General features: G+C 42.1%; 1 protein-coding gene across 2 annotated transcripts; it reads right to left on the bottom strand.

The window, feature by feature from the left end:
• Nucleotides 1-224: 224 nt before the first annotated feature.
• On the bottom strand, nucleotides 225-19,755 carry pelo (pelota mRNA surveillance and ribosome rescue factor). 2 transcript variants are annotated; one of them, XM_052486466.1, is made up of 13 exons: nucleotides 19,534-19,755; nucleotides 9,229-9,321; nucleotides 6,934-7,084; nucleotides 6,628-6,718; nucleotides 4,829-4,992; nucleotides 4,232-4,292; nucleotides 3,872-4,033; nucleotides 3,600-3,650; nucleotides 3,415-3,484; nucleotides 3,033-3,104; nucleotides 2,210-2,284; nucleotides 2,012-2,043; nucleotides 225-708 (listed from the first exon to the last, which is right to left on the bottom strand). In XM_052486466.1, exons 1-13 carry the CDS (start codon nucleotides 19,572-19,574, stop codon nucleotides 614-616), a joined length of 1,158 nt encoding a protein of 385 aa, XP_052342426.1. In that variant the 5' UTR covers nucleotides 19,575-19,755; the 3' UTR covers nucleotides 225-613. The 2 variants fall into 2 exon arrangements, with proteins under 2 accessions (XP_052342426.1, XP_052342431.1); XM_052486471.1 differs by lacking the exon at nucleotides 19,534-19,755 and adding an exon at nucleotides 18,771-18,979.
• Between the last annotated feature and the right edge of the window lie 886 nt (nucleotides 19,756-20,641).

Below are 20,641 nucleotides of genomic sequence, written 5' to 3'. Positions count from 1 at the left end.
ATATATATATAAACACATATACACACACACACACATATATATACACATATATATATATACATCTATATATATATACACATATATATATATACATATACATACATATATATACATATATATATATACATATACATGTATGTGTGTATATACACACACACACACACACACACACACACACACACACACACACACTCGAAAGGAAAAATGTAGATGCAAAACTCTCATTAGAAATTAATTATACATGTTTTATCAATATTAATACACTGTACTCGCATTTTATATCCAGATCAATCAGGTGTGCACTTTCTGTGTATTTATTATTATTTGTGTTTTATTCAGACTTGGCACCAAACAAATTACAGGCTTAACCATAGCATTAATGTAAACCAGAGTTTATCTTTCAGGCTTAACATTGGTACCACTTCTACTTGTACTGCACCTTAAACCCAAAAGCACAAGCATGTCAAATTCTGTGAGTATGATGATAAAGCAATAATGGTCAGGTTTTGCACTTTATGCACTCTATTTCTTCTTGCAACTTTGCGCTGTGTTCCTCACAGTTCTGCAGACTAAGAGTACCCCCATGTCTAATTTCTCTGTTGCAGTGTGTCATTTATTCTTCATCAGAGCTGCTGTCATCCTCAGGCTCCGATAGATCAGCGATGGGGAAACGCAAGATGGCCGCCACTCCACTGAGCTGGGTCAACTCTGTACAAGGGAGAGACAGATGAGGCTGCTCAATTGTTGAAGCAAATTATACAATATTTGGTTGACAAATAATAAATATCACACACTCAATGATGCAATGCTACTCAGTAACCCTATCAGTGAAATACACTATGGTGAGAAGAAACATTGGGTGTTTCTCAATATGCATACAACCGTATCTCCACACTCATGCGCCGAGTGCATTCTCCGACCACATTCTTGTGAGTACGTTCTTGTGAGAAATGCATAAAAACACATTTGAGAAGCACTCGCACTCCCCCTACTGTGTTACCTTACGCTTCACCTCCCCATTCACCGAACCTTCTTCTAGCCAAGTCAATGGCAACAGTTGACAAAACAAGATATATACAAAGCAAACTTCCTAATTTTCAGCTAGATATGTAAATCGTAATAATCTAGCTAGCCAGCTAGTTAAACAAGAAAGAAAATGACCTAAAACTAAAGTTATGCAAGGTAGATGTATATTTTTCATAGGTTGCTACCAATTCTTCATGGCTAGCCAGCTAGCCCTATTGACTTACAATAAATTTATCCATTCACTGAACCGTCTTCCAGCCAGGACAACAATGGCAATAGAGACGAAACAAGATATACACAAAGCAACCGTTTTACTTCATAACTATCAGCTAGCTATATGTGAATCGTAATAATGTAGCTAATCAGATAGTTTAACAGGCAAAAATGACCTAAAACTATTATTATGCAAGATAGATGTCAATTGTTTGTGGGTAGCTAGCAGACAATTATTCGTGGCCACCTGGCTGGTTAACAATACTAGTAGCTAGCCCTATTGACCCTATTATTAGCCCTATTATTATGGGCTTGCGATCTACGGCACGTAGGCAGGTAAACATGCCAAAACTAACACAGCATGTATTTATTAACATATCAAGATAAAATATCGTAGTCAGGCAACATATGAAAAGTGAATAGGCAACATTTCATTCTGAAGTTGGAGTGTTTTTTCTTACGCTTAAGCTCAAATAATGGCCGCCATTTATTTCAATAAATGTTGCATCCTTTTGTAAGTAGTTGCGTACAAAATACTTTCCGTTGACGTTTACGTCGATGCATGTACAAACGGAGTACGCATTTGAGAAGTGCCCTCTGTGCTCCGTTTCACATACTTTGATTTGCACCCGCACTCCGACCCTACCGTGCTCCAATTTGCATGCTCGGAGCACGGCAGTATGCATTGAGAAACACCCATGGTATACTACCAATAACACATCTGTGAAATTGGCATTGACATGTCACTGAATATGGAAGGAACAAAACTTACGTTCTCCAGATACATGAAGGCTTGAAAATATTCTGTGGAAGAAAATAAAGAGGATCAGAATGAGAGTCGAGGACATGATCACTATAAGAAACAATCATCATAATTACAGTATAACTTGCCTACAGTAGCCTATCATATTTTTTTTTACTCATCATATTTTCACCATTATCATCGTTTCTCTTTCCTGCCTATCCCTACCTCACGGTTCCACCATTGTCTCTCACGTTGTCCACCAGCCGTACGTATCTACTCCGTGTGGCCACATCCTGGTGCCTGGGGACGGAGACATCCAAATGAAATGAAGAACATGCACAGATAAGCGACGACACCCCATCACAGCTCATCTTCTCGCTGCCTGCTCTTTCCATGACATAGACTGACCAGGTGAAAGCTATGATCCCTTATTGATGTCACTTGTTAAATCCACTTCAATTTGTGTAGATGAAGGGGAGGAGACAGGTTAAAAGAAGCATTTTATTAAAGCTTTGAGACAATTGAGATGTGTTGTGTATGTGTGCCATTCAGAGGGTGAATGGACAAGACAAAAGATTTAAGTGCCTTTGAAAGGTTTATGGCAGTAGGTGCAGGCCCCCTGGATTGAGTGTGTCAAGAACTGAAATGCTGCTGGGTTTTTCACGCTCAACAGTTTCCCGTGTCTATCAAGAATGGTCCACCACCCAAAGGACATCCAGTCAACTTGATACAACCGTTGGAAGCATTGGAGTCAACTTGAAGAAGTCATTCCGCAACAAATTGAGGCTGTTCTGGGGACAATTCAATATTAAGAAGATGTTCCTAATGTTTTGTACACTATGTAAGTCTACTTATCTTGAGGGAACTTTGGTTGTGGCATTCGAGTTAGGTTATAAACACATATGAGCACAATTCACACATGACAGGTACGCATGCATTGTATGTATAGGTCTCTACCCTCACTTTCTCAAATATTTATATAAAACACACACAAAATACAACGTTTTCCCCCACAGAAATCCAAATATAATTCCATAAAACTACATACCTGAAGAGCTTATCGCTAATCAACAAGATGTCAATAGCCAGTGCTTCGGAAGCTTTCTCCACGTGAGCCAACCTGCAACATCAAGTGAATAGAAAGGTGTTTAGTAGTGGTGGAACACGAGGACTCTCAATGTCATAGTCAGTCATTGGCATCGTGTTCAGTAGGGCACACCGTAGCAAAACGTTTTGCAACGGAAAATTTGTTCTTATTAGCCTAATTCAGATTTTAGCTCAAAGAAAGAAAACAAACCAAAACAGGGAGGGACCATCTAGACGTGTCCAACAACGTACATTTTTGTTTTCTGTCGCTAAACGGTAAAAAAGTGTAAAAACTGTTTTTGCTGTATGCCCTAATGAACACGACTACGGTCTCTCTCTCTCACCCATAGAAGGCTCTGTCGGGCTCATGTTGTAGCATCTTGTAGAAGTCCTCCAGGGCTTTCACCTCCCCTGCTGCCTGTGAGTCACAGAGAAGACAAAGCATGAATAAACTGCAGTGTTCCTATTGAAAGGACCACGCAGCTGGATTAATAGACTATTAGTAGGATTAATAGACTAAATGGGACACTCGCCTTGGTATCAGACAATCTAGCCGTGACAGCTGGATCGCATAGAATCTCTGCAGGAAAAAAAAAATATCAAAACAACATTCTGAAATAAAATAAACATAAATAACACATTACTCAAAGCTGACAAGTATATGTATGATTACATCTGATAAGCATGATAATAAGATATAAGGGGTTACAGACGCTTATAGCAATTCTTACAATGCATTACAACCACATTAATAATGCATTGTAATAATACATTGTAACGTTATCAAAACATGTTCTCTACCTTTTAGGGAGTATTTGTGTCCCGAGGAGGAATGGACTAACATGAACTTGGGCCTATTCTCCAGCAGAATCTTGGAGTCTTGTCGGACTGCTTCTCTGAAGAGGTAGGCCATGAACTGGTCCTTCACAAACCCTGGACTGGCCACCAGTATACACTTCACCACTGACACAAAAAAAGACAGAGGACCAGAGTGAGAAAGAGGTGATATTAGGTAAAAGGTGAGTAGGTGTGTAGGCGGAGAGACTGTCACGTGATCTAAATCTGCCCCATTTCACAGGCCAGATGATGCCTGCTTAATCAGCCCTGAGTTGTGTTCAGTAGGGAGTTTCACCATGAAGGGGGATATACTAGAGGACCCACCGTCAAAGTTGATATGTCTGAGGATCCCCTGCATCACTGCCTCATAGAACCTATCCAGGGCCTGAGAGAGGGAAAGAACCCATTAGGCAGCTGCCACCAAGGGCACGCGAGGTACATGCTTCTCTTCCACTCCAGTTAAACACTTTCATCTTCTCGTGCTGGGTGCAGCTGCCTCTCCTCTTCCGAGGGATGGTTGCCCCCACCTCGGGCCCTTAGTAGGGTCATAGCAGGGGTCACCAGCACCAGGTTGGCCAGACTCTCATGCATCACCAAGGCTAATTACTTTTGTATTACCATAGAATAGTCAATATGGCAATATACCATGTCACACGGATTTCAAATACTTCCAGGAACACTCAAATGGCAACTACTCACGGATGGTAGAACTGTAGTATGGCGTATGATCATTGTTCTGTGTTTGTTCCAAATATGACAACAACCATAGTTGGCTACACAGCACAAATAGATCTGGGACCAGACTAGGATTATGTAGCATAGTTATAATGTAACAGAGTTGCAGCATGCCGCTAGTGCCGACTTTGGCAGCTCCCTGTCTGTAAGCCCCTTTAATGATGGGGTCATGAAGCCAATACTGACCTTCTCGTGCTGGGTGCAGCTGCCTCTCCTCTTGCGAGGAATGGTCACCTCCACCTTGGCCCTTAGTAGGGTCATAGCAGGGGTCACCAGCACCAGGTTGGCCAGACCCTCCTGCATCACCACGGCCGCTACGTCTGCCTTCTGGGTGGGGTCACACGCCTGCTCTGAGAGGGCCACAGGAAATAGAATAAGAGTTCAGGTTGCATACAGGCCTAGGTACTCAAAACAGGGTTCGCACTCTGTCGTAAATCTATTTACTTTCCCACGACTTTCCATGTCTACAGATAAGAATTTCCATGTGACAACTTTCACACACATTAGGCAATGCAATGTACATGTTTCTGATCATTTAATGTATAAACTGTGATCCATATGAAACATTCCCTGATTTTCCATAATTGCACCAATGTATTTACTAAATTCCCTCACTTCTCCAGTCTGGAATGCGTATTTGAAAATTCCATGATATTCCTGACATTTCTCGATCAGTGGGAACCATGTCAAAACAGGTCTCAATACAGAGAACCATATGAAAGACAGTGAGTGGAATACCTTGAAATTCAATGATTTTGATTGACAGATTACATACAAAACAACAAAACAGGGATTTAAGCCTTTGAGGAGCACCATCACCTCACAGGTTACAAGTACACACTAGAGGTCGACCGATTAATTAGGGCCTAATTAGGGCCGATTTCAAGTTTTCATAACAACCGGAAATCTGTATTTTTGGGCGTAATTTGCCATAATTCTACGTAATTATGACATAACATTGAAGGTTGTGCAATGTAACAACAATATTTAGATTTAGGGATGCCACCCGTTAGATAAAATACAGAACGGTTCCGTATTTCACTGAAATAAACGTTTTGTTTTCGAAATGATAGTTTCCGGATTTGATCATATTAATGACCAAAGGCTTGTAATTTCTGTGTGTTAATTAAGTCTGATTTGATAGAGCAGTCTGACTGAGCAGCAGCAGGCCCGTAATCATTCATTCAAACAGCACTTTCGTGCTTTTTGCCAGCAGCTCTTCGCAAGCACAGCACTGTTTATGACTTCAAGCCTATCAGCCTAATGGTTGGTGTAACCAATGTGAAATGGCTAGCTAGTTAGCTGGGTGTGCGCTAATACCGTTTCAAACGTCACTCTCTTTTAGATTTGGAGTAGTTATTCCCCTTGCGCTGCAAGGGCCGCGGCTTTTGTGGAGCGATGGGTATCGCTGCTTCAAGTGTGGCTGTTGCCGATGTGTTCCTGGTTCGAGCCCAGGTAGGGGTGAGGAGAGGGACGGAAGCTATACTGTTACACTGGCAATACTATAGTGCCTATAAGAACATCCAATAGTCAAAGGTATATGAAATACAAATGGTATAGAGAGAAATAGTCGTATAAATACTATATTCACTACAACCTAAAACCTCTTACCTTGGAATATTGAAGTCTCATGTTAAAAGGAACCACCAACTTTCATATGTTCTCATGTTCTGAGCAAGGAACTTAAACGTTAGCTTTTTTACATGGCACATATTGCATATTGGCACATATTACTTTCTTATCCAACACTTTGTTTTTGCATTATTTAAACCAAATGAAACGTTTCATTATTTATTTGAGGCTAAATTGATTTTATTGATGTATTATATTAAGTTAAAATAAGTGTTCATTCAGTATTGTTGTAATTGTCATTATTACAACAAAAACAAAATGGGCCGATTAATCGGTATCGGGTGTTTTGGTCCTCCAATAATCGGTATCGGCGTTGACAAATCATAATCGGTCGACCTCTAGTACACACTCACCGATCCTATCGAGGACGACACTATCCCAGATCTTTTTGGCAAGTGTGAACTTCCTGTTTAGCTCCAACTCAATGGTGTGGTAAGCCCCCATCTAGGGACAGAGGAAAAAGCACTTCCTTCACTTGCTACTACAAAACAACAACAAAATAAAATTGGAAACTCCACGTAACTTAGACCATTAGCATTAGCTTTCCTAGCATCATGATTTGTCTACTGGTAATGTGACAACGCCAAACTAACATAATAACAGTTACAGGCTAAAGTGGAAGTGCGTTGTTTTTGTCCTCAACGTTGTTAATCTCGGACCTTCACATATTGATTCTCTTGGATGTTGGTTCCCTTCACCCTCAGCTGGCAGGCCTGTGAGTCAAAGTCAATAGTATCCACACACAAACACAGGGTGGTGCGCACTCTCGAGCTCCCCACGCTGCCCGTGGATGACTCAGTCTGCACCTTTCTGAGGAATCAGGGAGAAAGGTATCATGGGTCACTAAGGCTGCGCTTTGTAGTAAAGGTGTGAGTGTGAGAGAGTGAGTGAATGAGTGAGTGACAAAGTGAGGTAGATAGCTTTTCTCACTTGAGCTGTAATGCTCTAATTATTTTTGAATTACCATAAAATAGTCAATATGGCAATATACACTGCTCAAAACAATAAAGGGAACACTTAAACAACACAATGTAACTCCAAGTCAATCACACTTCTGTGAAATCAAACTGTCCACTTAGGAAGCAACACTGATTGACAATAAATTTCACATGCTGTTGTGCAAATGGAATAGACAACAGGTGGAAATTATAGGCAATTAGCAAGACACCCCCAATAAAGGAGTGGTTCTGCAGGTGGTGACCACAGACCACTTCTCAGTTCCTATGCTTCCTGGCTGATGTTTTGGTCACTTTTGAATGCTGGCGGTGCTTTCACTCTAGTGGTAGCATGAGACAGAGTCTACAACCCACACCAGTGGCTCAGGTAGTGCAGCTCATCCAGGATGGCACATCAATGTGAGCTGTGGCAAGAAGGTTTGCTGTGTCTGTCAGCGTAGTGTCCAGAGCATGGAGGCGCTACCAGGAGACAGGCCAGTACATCAGGAGACGTGGAGGAGGCCGTAGGAGGGCAACAACCCAGCAGCAGGACCGCTACCTCCATCTTTGTGCAAGGAGGAGCAGGAGGACCACTGCCAGAGCCCTGCAATATGACCTCCAGCAGGCCACAAATGTGCATGTGTCTGCTCAAACGGTCAGAAACAGAATCCATGAGGGTGGTAATGAGGGCCCGACATCCACAGGTGGGGGTTGTGGTTACAGCCCAACACCGTGCAGGACGTTTGGCATTTGCCAGAGAACACCAAGATTGGCAAATTCGCCACTGGCGCCCTGTGCTCTTCACAGATGAAAGCAGGTTCACACTGAGCACATGTGACAGACGTGAGAGTCTGGAGACGCCGTGGAGAACGTTCTGCTGCCTGCAACATCCTCCAGCATGACCGGTTTGGCGGTGGGTCAGTCATGGTGTGGGATGGCATTTCTTTGGGGGGCCGCACAGCCCTCCATGTGCTCGCCAGAGGTAGCCTGACTGCCATTAGGTACCGAGATGAGATCCTCAGACCCCTTGTGAGACCATATGCTGGTGCGGTTGGCCCTGGGATCCTCCTAATGCAAGACAATACTAGACCACATGTGGCTGGAGTGTGTCAGCAGTTCCTGCAAGAGGAAGGCATTGATGCTATGGACTGGCCTGCCCGTTCCCCAGACCTTAATCCAATTGAGCACATCTGGGACATCATGTCTCGCATCATCCACCAACGCCACGTTGCACCACACTGTCCAGGAGTTGGCGGACGCCACCTCATCAGGAGCATGCCCAGGCGTTGTAGGGAGGTCATACAGGCACGTGGAGACCACACACACTACTGAGCCTCATTTTGACTTGTTTTAAGGACATTACATCAAAGTTGGATCAGCCTGTAGTGTGGTTTCCCACTTTAATTTTGAGTGTGACTCCAAATCCAGACCTCCATGGGTTGATAAATTTGATTTCCATTGATCATTTTTGTGCGATTTTGTTGTCAGCACATTCAACTATGTAAAGAAAAAAGTATTTAGTAAGAATATTTCATTCATTCAGATCTAGGATGTGTTATTTTAGTGTTCCCTTTATTTTTTTGAGCAGTGTACTATGTCACACAGATTTCAAAGACTTCCTGAAACACTCAAATGGTAACCATCCACTGATGGCAGAACTGTAGTATGATCATGGTTCGGAGCAGGATTATATTAACCTGGTACCAGATCTGTTTGTGCCAAACATGACAACAAACATATTTAGCTACAAAGAACAAATAGATCTGGGACCAGACTAGGATTATGTACCATAGTGAAAGTGTAACAGAGTTAGATTTGTAACCTCACTCGATAACTTGAAATGTTTCCACCCAAACGATCAAACTTTTCTATAGCGCAGTTGGCTAAGATGTTGTCAAGTGGGCAGTCCAGTGAGTTTGCAAGACAGAGAATCTGAGATTGAGTACCAGTGCATGCTCGAGTGGAAGGAAGTTATTCTGTTAAGGAAGCACAATGAAATCAGTCACAATAGCAAGTTACCTAATAGTGGAGGCCATAAGACTGTCACCGATCTGCAGTAAGTTGTAAGTGTGCCACATGTCCTCTGCCTCTTCCGGCATCAGTGTCACCTGACTGGGAGGCACACACACACACACACACACACACACACACACACACACACACACACACACACAACCTTGATAATAGAGCTCAGTTCAGGTTGTGTGAGATTGAAAGTAATCAAAATCAGCAGTAATGGGAATTGCTATTAGTGGTTCAAGTCAATGTTGGAAGGTTAGTCATTCAATTTGATCAAGACAATAATAACTGTTTCTGTGTAGCAATGAGGATGGAAATGTATTGAGCAGGGGTTTTCAAACTGGGTTCCACTTCCCCCAAGGTACTGCAGGGGGTCTACCAGTCAAAAGTTTGGACACCAACTCATTCAGTGGTTTTTCTTTATTTTTATTATTTTCTACATTGTAGAATAATAGTGAAGACATCAAAACTATGAAATAACACATACGGAATCATGTAGTAACCCCAAAATGTGTTAAACAAACCAAAATATATGTTATACTTGAGATTCTTCAAAGTAGCCACCCTTTTTTGCCTTGACAGCTTTCACAGCTTTGCACACTCTTGGCATTCTCTCAACCAGTTTCATAAGGTAGTCAGTCACCTGGAATGCAATTTCAATTAACAGGTATGCCTTGTTAAAAGTTTATTTCTGGAATTTCTTTAATTCTTAATGCGTTTGAGCCAATAAGTTATGTTGTGAGAAGGTAGGAGTGGTATACAGAAAATAGCCCTATTTGGTAGAAAACCAAGTCCCTCTTATAGCAAGAACAGCTCAAATAAGCAAAGAGAAATGACAGTCCATCATTATTTTAAGACATGAAGGCCAGTCAAACCAGAAAATGTCAAGAACAAAAACCATCAAGCGCTATGATGAAACTGGGTCTCATAAGGACCGCCACAGGAAAGGAAGACCCAGAGTTACCTCTGCTGTAGAGGATAAGTTCATTAGAGTGAAATGCAACTCAGATTGGACCCCATTAAGAAGAAGAAACTTAATTGTGCCAAGAAACACTAGCAATGAACATTAGACCGGTGGAAATCTGTCCTTTAGTCTGATAAAGCCAAATTTGAGATTTTTGGTTCCAACCGCCAAGTCTTTGTGAGACGCTAAGTAGGTGAACGGATGATCTCTGTGTGTGTGGTTCCCACCGTGAAGCATGGAGGAGGTGTGATGGTGCTTTGCTGGTGACACGATCTGTGATGTTTTTAGAATTGAAGGCACGCGTAACCAGCATGGCTACCATAGCATTCTGCAGCTATACGCTATCCCATCTGGTTTGCGTTCAGTGGGACTATAATTTATTTTTTAACAGGACAATGACCCAAAACACACCTCAGGGCTGTGCAATGGCAACTTGACCAAGGAGTGTTGGAGTGCTGCATTAGATGATCTGGCCTCCACAATTACCCAACCTCAACCCAATTGAGATGGTTTGGGATGAGTTGGACCGCAGAGTGAAGGAAAAGCAGCCAGATCTGTGCTTAGCATGTCGGAACTCCTTGAAGACTGTTGGAAAAACATTCCTCATGAAGCTGGTTGAGAGAACGCCAAGAGGGTGTAAAGCTGTCATCAAGTACCAGTCAAAAGCTTCATGACTACCTCATGAAGCTGGTTGAGAGAATGCCAAGTGTGTGCAAAGCTTTCATCAAGGCAACGGGTGGCTAATTTGATGAATTTGTTTCACACTTTTTTGGTTACTACATGATTTCATATGTGTTATTTCATAGTTTAATGCTCAATAAAGATCTTGTACCATTGGAATAGTGTTTTATTCCAATGGTAACTACCTCTAATTTCCTTCATACTGGACGCAGAGACATAAAAATGGTATCCACGGTGGTATTCTGTTGCAGCTAGTGATATTCAGTAAATAATTATTTTTCACATAAAAAAACTGTGCCAGTCAAGATTTGGACAAACCTACTCATTCCAGGGTTTTTCTTTATTTTTACTACATTGTAGAATAATAGTGAAGACATCAAGTTTTTAAATAAATAATTATGTGAAAAATAATTATTTACTGAATATCACTAGCTGCAACAGAATACCACTGTGGATACCATTTTTATGTCTCTGCGTCCAGTATGAAGGAAATTTGAGGTAATTTCATAAGACAATGCCAACTAGCATTAGAACAATGTCGAAGTCTACAGGAACAGTTAACATGCTACCTGTTCCTGTTCACCTGACTGAGGAAGTAGATAAATAAATTACAGTCATTGGAGCTTATTACAGGGTTTTCTATGTTGAAAATTCTTAAGTGGGCCGTCTAAGTGGTTATTTTCAGGATGGACAAACTGTTTGTGTCAACATAAACAACTAAAACCAGATAGAAAGCATGCAGAAAAGATATTGGACTATATATATTTTTTTCTCAATAATACCATCGTTGAGAACTAACAATCAAATACAAGCAAAAAAAATATATGAAACTTGTATTTTCCTACTAGCACTGACTTTGTTGATAAAATCATAACTTTGAAGGAAAATGTACACTACATGACCAAAAGTATATGGACACCTGTTCATCGAACATCTCATTCCAAAGTCATGGGCATTAGTATGGAGCCCCCCCATTGCTGCAGGGACTTGCTTCCATTCAGCCACAAGAGCATTAGTGAGGTTGGGCACTGATGTTGAGTGATTAGGCCTGGCTCGCAGTCGGCGTTCCAATTCATCCTAAAAGGTGTTCGATGGGGTTGACGGCAGGGCTCTGTGCATGCCAGTCAAATTCTCCAACACCGATTCCCCAAACTGTTGCCACAAAGTTGGAAGCACAGAATCATCTAGAATATCATTGTATGCTGTAGTGTTAAGATCTCTCTTCACTGGAACTAAGGGGCCAAGCACAAACAATAAAAAACAGCCCCAGACCATTATTTATCCACCACTCAACTTTACAGTTGGCACTACGCTGTCGGGCAGGTAGCGTTCTCCTGGCATCCACCAAACCCAGATTTGTCTGTCGGTCTGCCAGATGGTGAAGCGTGATTCATCATTCCAGAGAACGCGTTTCCACTGCCCCCAGAGTCCAATGGCGGTGAGCTCTACACCATTCCAGCCGACGCTTGGCATTGCACATGGTGATCTTAGGCTTGTGTGTGGCTGCTCAGCCATGGAAACGCATTTCATGAAGCGTCCGATGAACAGTTCCTGTGCTGAAGTTGCTTACAAAGGCAGTTTGGAACTCAGTAGTAAGTGTTGCAACAAGAGGACAGATGATTTTTAGGTGCTACGTGCTTCAGCACTCGGCGGTCCCGTTCTGCGAGCTTGAGTGGCCTACCACTTCGCAGCTGAGCCGTTGTTGCTCCTAGACGTTTCCACTTACAGTTGACCAGGGCAGCTCTACCAGTGCAGAAATGTGACAAAATTACTTTTTGGAAAGGTGGCATCCTATGGCGGTGCCACGTTGAAAGCCACTGAGCTCTTCAGTTTGGACATTCTACTGCCAATGTTGGTCTATGGAGATTGCATGGCTGTGTGCTCAATTTGATACCTGTCAGCAACGGGTGTGACCGAAATAACAAAATCCAATAATTTAAAGGGGTGTCCACATACTTCTGCATACAGTGCATTCGGAAAGTATTCAGACCCCTTCAGTCTTTCCAAATTTTGTTACGTTACAGCCTTATTCTAAAATTGATTAAATTATTTTTTCCCCCTCATCAATCTACACACAATACCCCATAATGACGAAGCAAAAACTGTTTATTTTTCTTCACATTTAATACAAAAACATCACATTTACGTAAGTATTCGGACTCTTCACTTAGTACTTTGTTGAAGCACATTCGGCAGCGATTACAGCCTCGAGTCTTCTTGGGTATGATGCTACAAGCGTTGCACACCTGTATTTGTGGGGTTTCTCTCATTCTTCTCTGCAGGTCCTCTCAAGCTCTGTCAGATTGGATGGGGAGAGTCAGTACACAGCTATTGTAGGTCTCTCCAGAGATGTTTGATAAGGGTTCAGGTCCAGGCTCTGACTGGGCCACTCAAGGACATTTAGAGACTTGTCCCAAAGCCACTCCTGCGCTGGAGCAGGTTTTCATCAAGGATCTCTCTGCACTTTGCTCTGTTCATCTTTCCCTCGATCCTGACTAGTCTCCCAGTCCCTGCTTCACCGTAGGGATGGTATTGGCCAAGCGATGAGCGATGCCTGGTTTCTTCCAGACGTAATATTTTTTCTCATGGTCAGAGTCATTTAGGTGTGTTTTGGCAAACTCCAAGAAGGCTGTCATGTGCCTTTCACTGAAGAGTGTTTTCCGTCTGGCCACTCTACCATAAAGGCCTGATTGGTGGACTGCTGCAGGAAGGTTCTCCCATCTCCACAGAGAAACTCTGGAGCTCTGTCAGAGTGACCATCGTGTTCTTGGTCACCTCCCTGAGCAAGACTCTTCTCCCCCAAGTGCTCAGCTTGGCCAGGCGGCCAGCTCTAGGAAGTGTCTTGGTGGTTCCAAACACCTTCAATTTATGAAAGATGGAGGCCACTATGTTCTTGTGGACCTTCAATGCTACAGAAATGTTTTTGTACCCTTCCCCAGATCTGTGCCTTGACACAATCCTCTTGGAGCTCTACGGACAATTCCTTCGACCTCATGGCTTGGTTTTTGCTCTGAAATGCACTATTACCCGTGGGACCTTATATAGACAGGTGTGTGCCTTTCCAAATCATGTCGAATCAATTGAATTTACCACAGAAACAATTTGGAAAGTAGAAACAACCAAGTTGTAGAAACATCTCAAGGATGATCAAAGGAAACAGGATGCACCTGAGCTCAATTTCGAGTCTCATAGAAATCGGTCTGAATACTTACATAAGTAAGGTATTTCCGTTTTTTATTTTATACATTGGCAAAATAAAAAAATAAAAAAATGTTTTCAATTCATCCTTATGTGTGTAGGTTGATGAGGTTGGGGCGGCAGGGTAGCCTAGTGGTTAGAGCGTTGGACTAGTAACCGGAGGGTTGCAAGTTCAAATCCCCGAGCTGACAAGGTCGTTCTGTCGTTCTGCCCCTGAACAGGCAGTTAACCCACTGTTCCTAGGCCGTCATTGAAAATAAGAATTTGTTCTTAACTGACTTGCCTAGCTAAATAAAGGTCCAAAAAAAAAGAAAGAGAAAAGAGTGAAGGGGTCTGAATACTTCTGGAATGCATTTAATATAATAGTGTACTTAAGTGATTGATAAGTGATTGTCTCACCTAGCTATTTTAAGAAGAATTAACTGTAATTAACCGCTCTGAATAAGAGCATCTGCTAAAAGGCCTTAAATATAAATGTCAAGGAGAATTGAAAATTCCAAAAACCAGGCACATGCTCATTGATTTTGTAATGTTTGCGCAGAGGAACACAGCATTAGCCATGGCAAAATGCACAGAATTCAAGTAAATTAGCTTCAAATCTTCAAAATGTGTACTGCAGAAAATGTGATTTACGACAGTAACATTTTCTGTATGCCAAGAAACCTTTACATTTCTAGTTAAAAGACTATGTTAGAGTTTACACTTCCTCATAGAATAAACTGTGGCCCGGGAGTCTAAAATAAAAATGAACTCTTTACCAAATCTATTTATTTTAAAATGTTGATTACTTCTACTTGACATTCACCTTATGATAAAACATGACGGGATTATACACTACGCAAAAAATAAAATAAAGGGAACACTTAAACAACACAATGTAACTCCAAGTCAATCACACTTCTGTGAAATCAAACTGTCCACTTAGGAAGCAACACTGATTGACAATAAATTTCACATGCTGTTGTGCAAATGGAATAGACAACAGGTGGAAATTATAGGCAATTAGCAAGTCACCCCCAATAAAGGAGTGGTTCTGCAGGTGGGGACCACAGACCACTTCTCAGTTCCTATGCTTCCTGGCTGATGTTTTGGTCACTTTTGAATGCTGTCGGTGCTTTCACTCTAGTGGTAGCATGAGACAGAGTCTACAACCCACACAAGTGGCTCAGGTAGTGCAGCTCATCCAGGATGGCACATCAATGCGAGATGTGGTAAGAAGGTTTGCTGTGTCTGTCAGCGTAGTGTCCAGAGCATGGAGGCGCTACCAGGAGACAGGGCAGGACATCAGGAGACGTGGAGGAGGCCGTAGGAGGGCAACAACCCAGCAGCAGGACCGCTACCTTCGCCTTTGTGCAAGGAGGAGCAGGAGGACCACTGCCAGAGACCTGCAAAATGACCTCCAGCAGGCTACAAATGTGCATGTGTCTGCTCAAACGGTCAGAAACAGACTCCATGAGGGTGATATGAGGGCCCGACGTCCACAGGTGGGGGATGTGCTTACAGCCCAATACCGTGCAGGACGTTTTTCATTTGCCAGAGAACACCAAGATTGGCAAATTCGCCACTGGCGCCCTGTCCTCTTCACAGATGAAAGCAGGTTCACACTGAGCACATGTGACAGACGTGACAGTCTGGAGACGCCGTGGAGAATGTGCTGCTGCCTGCAACATCCTCTAGCATGACCGGTTTGGCGGTGGGTCAGTCATGGTGTGGGGTGGCATTTCTTTGGGGGGCTGCACAGCCCTCCATGTGCTCGCCAGAGGTAGCCTGACTGCCATTAGGTTCCGAGATGAGATCCTCAGATCCCTTGTGAGACCATATGCTGGTGCGGTTGGCCCTGGGTCCCTCCTAATGCAAGACAATGCTAGACCTCATGTGGCTAGAGTGTGTCAGCAGTTCCTGCAAGAGGAAGGCATTGATGCTATGGACTGGCCCGCCCGTTCCCCAGACCTGAATCCAATTGAGCACATCTGGGACATCATGTCTCGCTCCATCCACCAACGCCACGTTGCACCAGACTGTCCAGGAGTTGGCGGATGCTTTAGTCCAGGTATGGGAGGAGATGCCTCAGGAGACCATCCGCCACCTCATCAGAAGCATGCCCAGGCGTTATAGGGAGGTCATACAGGCACGTGGAGGCCACACACACTACTGAGCCTCATTTTGACTTGTTTTAAGGACATTACATCAAAGTTGGATCAGCCTGTAGTGTGGATTTCCACTTTAATTTTGAGTGTCACTCCAAATCCAGACCTCCATGGGTTGATAAATTTGATTTCCATTGATAATTTTTGTGTGATGTTGTTGTTAGCACATTCAACTATGTAAATAAAAAGTATTTAATAAGAGTATTATATTCATTCAGATCTAGGATGTGTTATTTTAGTTTTCCCTTTATTTTTTGAGCAGTGTATATATACAGTAGGGCAAAAAAGTATTTAGTCAGCCACCAATTGTGCAAGTTCTCCCACTTAAAAAGATGAGAGAGGCCTGTAATTTTCATCAAAGGTACACTTCAACTATGACAGACAAAAGCCAGAAAATCACATTGTAGGATTTTAATGAATTTATTTGCAAATTATGGTGGAAAATAAGTATTTGGTCAATAACAAAAGTTTCTCAATACTTTGTTAGATACCCTTTGTTGGTAATGACAGAGGTCAAACATTTTCTGTAAGTCTTCATTCACAAGGTTTTCACACACTGTTGCTGGTATTTTGGCCCATTCCTCCATGCAGATCTCCTCTAGAGCAGTGATGTTTTGTGGCTGTTGCTGGGCAACACAGACTTTCAACTCCCTCCAAAGATTTTCTATTGGGTTGAGATCTGGAGACTGGCTAGGCAACTCCAGGACCTTGAAATGATTCTTACGAAGCCACTCCTTCGTTGCCCGGGCAGTGTGTTTGGGATCATTGTCATGCTGAAAGACCCAGCCACGTTTCATCTTCAATACCCTTGCTGATGGAAGAAGGTTTTAACTCAAAATCTCACAATACATGGCCCCATTCATTCTTTCCTTTACACGGATTCGTCGTCCTTGTCCCTTTGCAGAAAAACAGCCCCAAAGCATGATGTTTCCACCCCCATGCTTCACAGTAGGTATGGTGTTCTTTGGATGCAACTCAGCATTCTTTGTCCTCCAAACACGACGAGTTGAGTTTTTACCAAAAAGTTATATTTTGGTTTCATCTGACCATATGACATTCTCCCAATCTTCTTCTGGATCATCCAAATGCTCTCTAGCAAACTTCAGACGGGCCTGGACATGTACTGGCTTAAGCAGGGGGACACGTCTGGCACTGCAGGATTTGAGTCCCTGGCGGCGTAGTGTGTTACTGATGGTAGGCTTTGTTACTTTGGTCCCAGCTCTCTGCAGGTCATTCACTAGGTCCCCCCGTGTGGTTCTGGGATTTTTGCTCACCATTCTTGTGATCATTTTGACCCCACGGGGTGAGATTTTGCATCGAGCCCCAGATCGAGGGAGATTATCAGTTGTCTTGTATGTCTTCCATTTCCTAATAATTGTTCCCACAGTTGATTTCTTCAAACCAAGCTGCTTACCTATTGCATATTCAGTCTTCCCAGCCTGGTGCAGGTCTACAATTTTGTTTCTGGTGTCCTTTGACAGCTCTTTGGTCTTGGCCATAGTGGAGTTTGGAGTGTGACTGTTTGAGGTTGTGGACAGTTGTCTTTTATACTGATAACAAGTTCAAACAGGTGCCATTAATACAGGTAACGAGTGGAGGACAGAGGAGCCTCTTAAAGAAAAAGTTACAGGTCTGTGAGAGCCAGAAATCTTGCTTGTTTGTAGGTGACCAAAAACGTATTTCCACCATAATTAGCTAATAAATTCATTAAAAATCCTACAATGTGATTTTCTGGATTTTTTTTCTCATTTTGTCTGTCATAGTTGAAGTGTACCTATGATGAAAATTACAGACCTCTCATCTTTTGTGGGAGAACTTGCACAATTGGTGGCTGACTAAATACTTTTTTTTGCCCCACTGTATGGGTAGTCTGGACAATAGAACGAGTCAAAATTCACCCAGGGCTGAAAAATAGCAAAAGAACGTTGGCTAAGCAGGAACACTAGCGCAAGCCCATAAGCTAATGAATGGAATCGAACGTTCACAGAACGTTCACTGGCGACGCTTAGAATTCCATTCCGCCTAAATGGCACCAAAAAAAGGTATCCTTTTTAAAAATTAACACTAGAAGATGTTCTTAGGACGAAACGTAAAAAATAACAACTCGTGTAGAAAGTAAACATCCGCACATCGATGGTGCCAAGTGTGCTTTATGTCTGAATAAAATGAAGTAGGGGAAAAAATGGCAACTTGTGACTATTTCTGGTCTAGCGACCGATGACAGGAGAGTACCCTGCCAAACATTGTGTAATTAGAAAGAGGAGATTATCTTGATTAAAATGGTGTCCGCCTTGAAAAAAAATCTAAATATACACATTGCGAGATATTTGGCGAAATATACCAGCATGCCTCTCCATAGGAAAACAATGGGGGTGAACTCAGCGTTCCAAGGGCAAAAGGTATTTCGGGGATAGCGTTTGATGACAAGGAGTACGCTGTCCAGTCTTACACAATTATAGAGGAGATTATACTGTTTAAAAATAGTGTCGACTTTGGAGAAAAAAATATATATATAAACATTGCGAGATATTTGGCGAAATAGACAAACATACCCATATTTCCCCGTAGTAAACAATGGGACGACCTCAAGAGTTCCATGAGTATTTTTGTTGTTGTTGTTTACATTCTAACTAACCAGCAACGTGGGCAGGTCTCGTTGCCATCAATAGCAAAGCAGGCATTGTGACGTAGAACAATAAACTGGGAATAGAACCTTCAGAAGGCGAGTTGGTGCCACGTTGCTCAATGGAACTAATAAGCCTGTTTTTTCGTGATTACTTCAAAACTACGGCAAGCAGCTGGGACATACTGTCATATTATGAAACTTGGCTCCACGACGGGTGCAATGAACTAGTTACCAGGAAAAAAAGCATTGTTAAAAATGTAATGTGTCCAGGGTCGCCGGTTTACCTGCGCGGGGGTCCCTGGACAACAAAAGTTTGAAAACCCCTGGTATAAAGCACTCAGCACAACAATATTATAATGCAATGGTATTCCTATGATGAAATTCTAGCTAAACTAGCTAGCATGCATGACTATGAGTATGGACAACTGCCCATAGTTTGTGCTCAGCAGCTGATAAACCAGGACGGCCATTTCCATGTCAAATTAAACAACACATGGATACAACATTGTTCTTGTTTAATGATGTATAGAAATGCATACAAAACACTGGTGGTGACTGAATAGTTGCACTGTACCAGAAGTATATACTGCTACGTTGGACACATGTGCTAACTAGCGACAGACCTGCGCTAGCGTTAACGTTCGTTAGCTTACCAGCTAGCTAACGTTAGCTTGTTGACGCTTACTTACCCGGCATTGTCTTTTTCGATATCTTTATGAAGCAACTTCATGGTGTAATAGCTTTGTTATAAACAACAGTATTATTTGCTAGCATATGAAGAAGTTATTATTACATTTAGCTAGTGTCATATTTACTTCCTCTCAAGTGTCTAGTTATCTATTTCTTTAGAATGAACCGCTCAAGAGATTTGGGTTGGCGGCCTGACCTCCGTTCCGCCAGCACGAATAAGTAATACCAAGCAAGAACAAGGTGGCAATTTCCGTTCAAAATAAAAGTCTCACAGTGAAGATGGTAGATTTTTTTGGTTCTTTCGAAATTCGTGCAGTAATACCTAACAATACAAAACGATACACATACATTTAAGAAACAAATAAATATCAGAAAGAGCAGAGTCCGGGAATATAAATATATATATATGCATGTATAATGGTGTGTATAGACAGTATGGACAGTATATTAATAGAAAAACCTACTACAGAAGTAGTTATATAGCACTAGCCTTGACTAGAATACAGTCTATACCTATGAAGTGGGTAAAACAGTATGTAAACATTGTGACCAGTGTTCGATCACTATTTACCGAGCCTTCAGAAAGTATTCACACCCCTTGACTTTTTCCACATATTGTTATATTACAGCCTGCATTTAAAATGGATTAAATTGAGGTTTTGTGTCACTGATCTAAACACAATACCCCATAATGTCAAAGTGGAATTATGATTTTTGACATTTTTGCAAATGAATTAAAAATGAAAAGCTGAAATGTCTTGAGTCAATAAGTATTCAACCCTTTTGTTATGGCAAGCCTAAATATGTTCAGGAGTAAAAATGTGCTTAACAAGTCACATAATAAGTTGCCTGGACTCACTCTTTGTGCAATAATAGTGTTTAACATGATTTTTGAACGACTACACGCATACAATTATCTGTAAGGTCCCCTAGTCGAGCAGAGAATATCAAGCACAGATTCAATCACAAAGACCATTGGTAGATGGGTAAAAAACAACAGACATTGAATAATCCCTTTGAGCATGGTGCAGTTATTCATTACACTTTGGATGATGTATCAATACACCCAGTCACTACAAAGAGGCCCTTCCTAACTCAGTTACCAGA

Source organism: Oncorhynchus keta, chromosome 3 (genome assembly GCF_023373465.1).
Source record: "Oncorhynchus keta strain PuntledgeMale-10-30-2019 chromosome 3, Oket_V2, whole genome shotgun sequence".
Lineage (NCBI taxonomy): Eukaryota > Metazoa > Chordata > Actinopteri > Salmoniformes > Salmonidae > Oncorhynchus > Oncorhynchus keta.
This window is presented reverse-complemented; position numbering and strand designations above follow the sequence as displayed.

Excerpts from the sequence above, each read along its gene's own strand:
- pelo (XM_052486466.1), bottom strand. The coding sequence starts at position 19,574 with ATGAAGTTGCTTCATAAAGATATCGAAAAAGACAATGCCGG. Across the intron at positions 6,719-6,933 it reads AAGAGAATCAATATGTGAAG|ATGGGGGCTTACCACACCAT; the intron begins GTCCGAGATTAA and ends CTCTGTCCCTAG. Across the intron at positions 4,034-4,231 it reads CAGACATATCAACTTTGACG|TGGTGAAGTGTATACTGGTG; the intron begins GTGGGTCCTCTA and ends TTTTTGTGTCAG.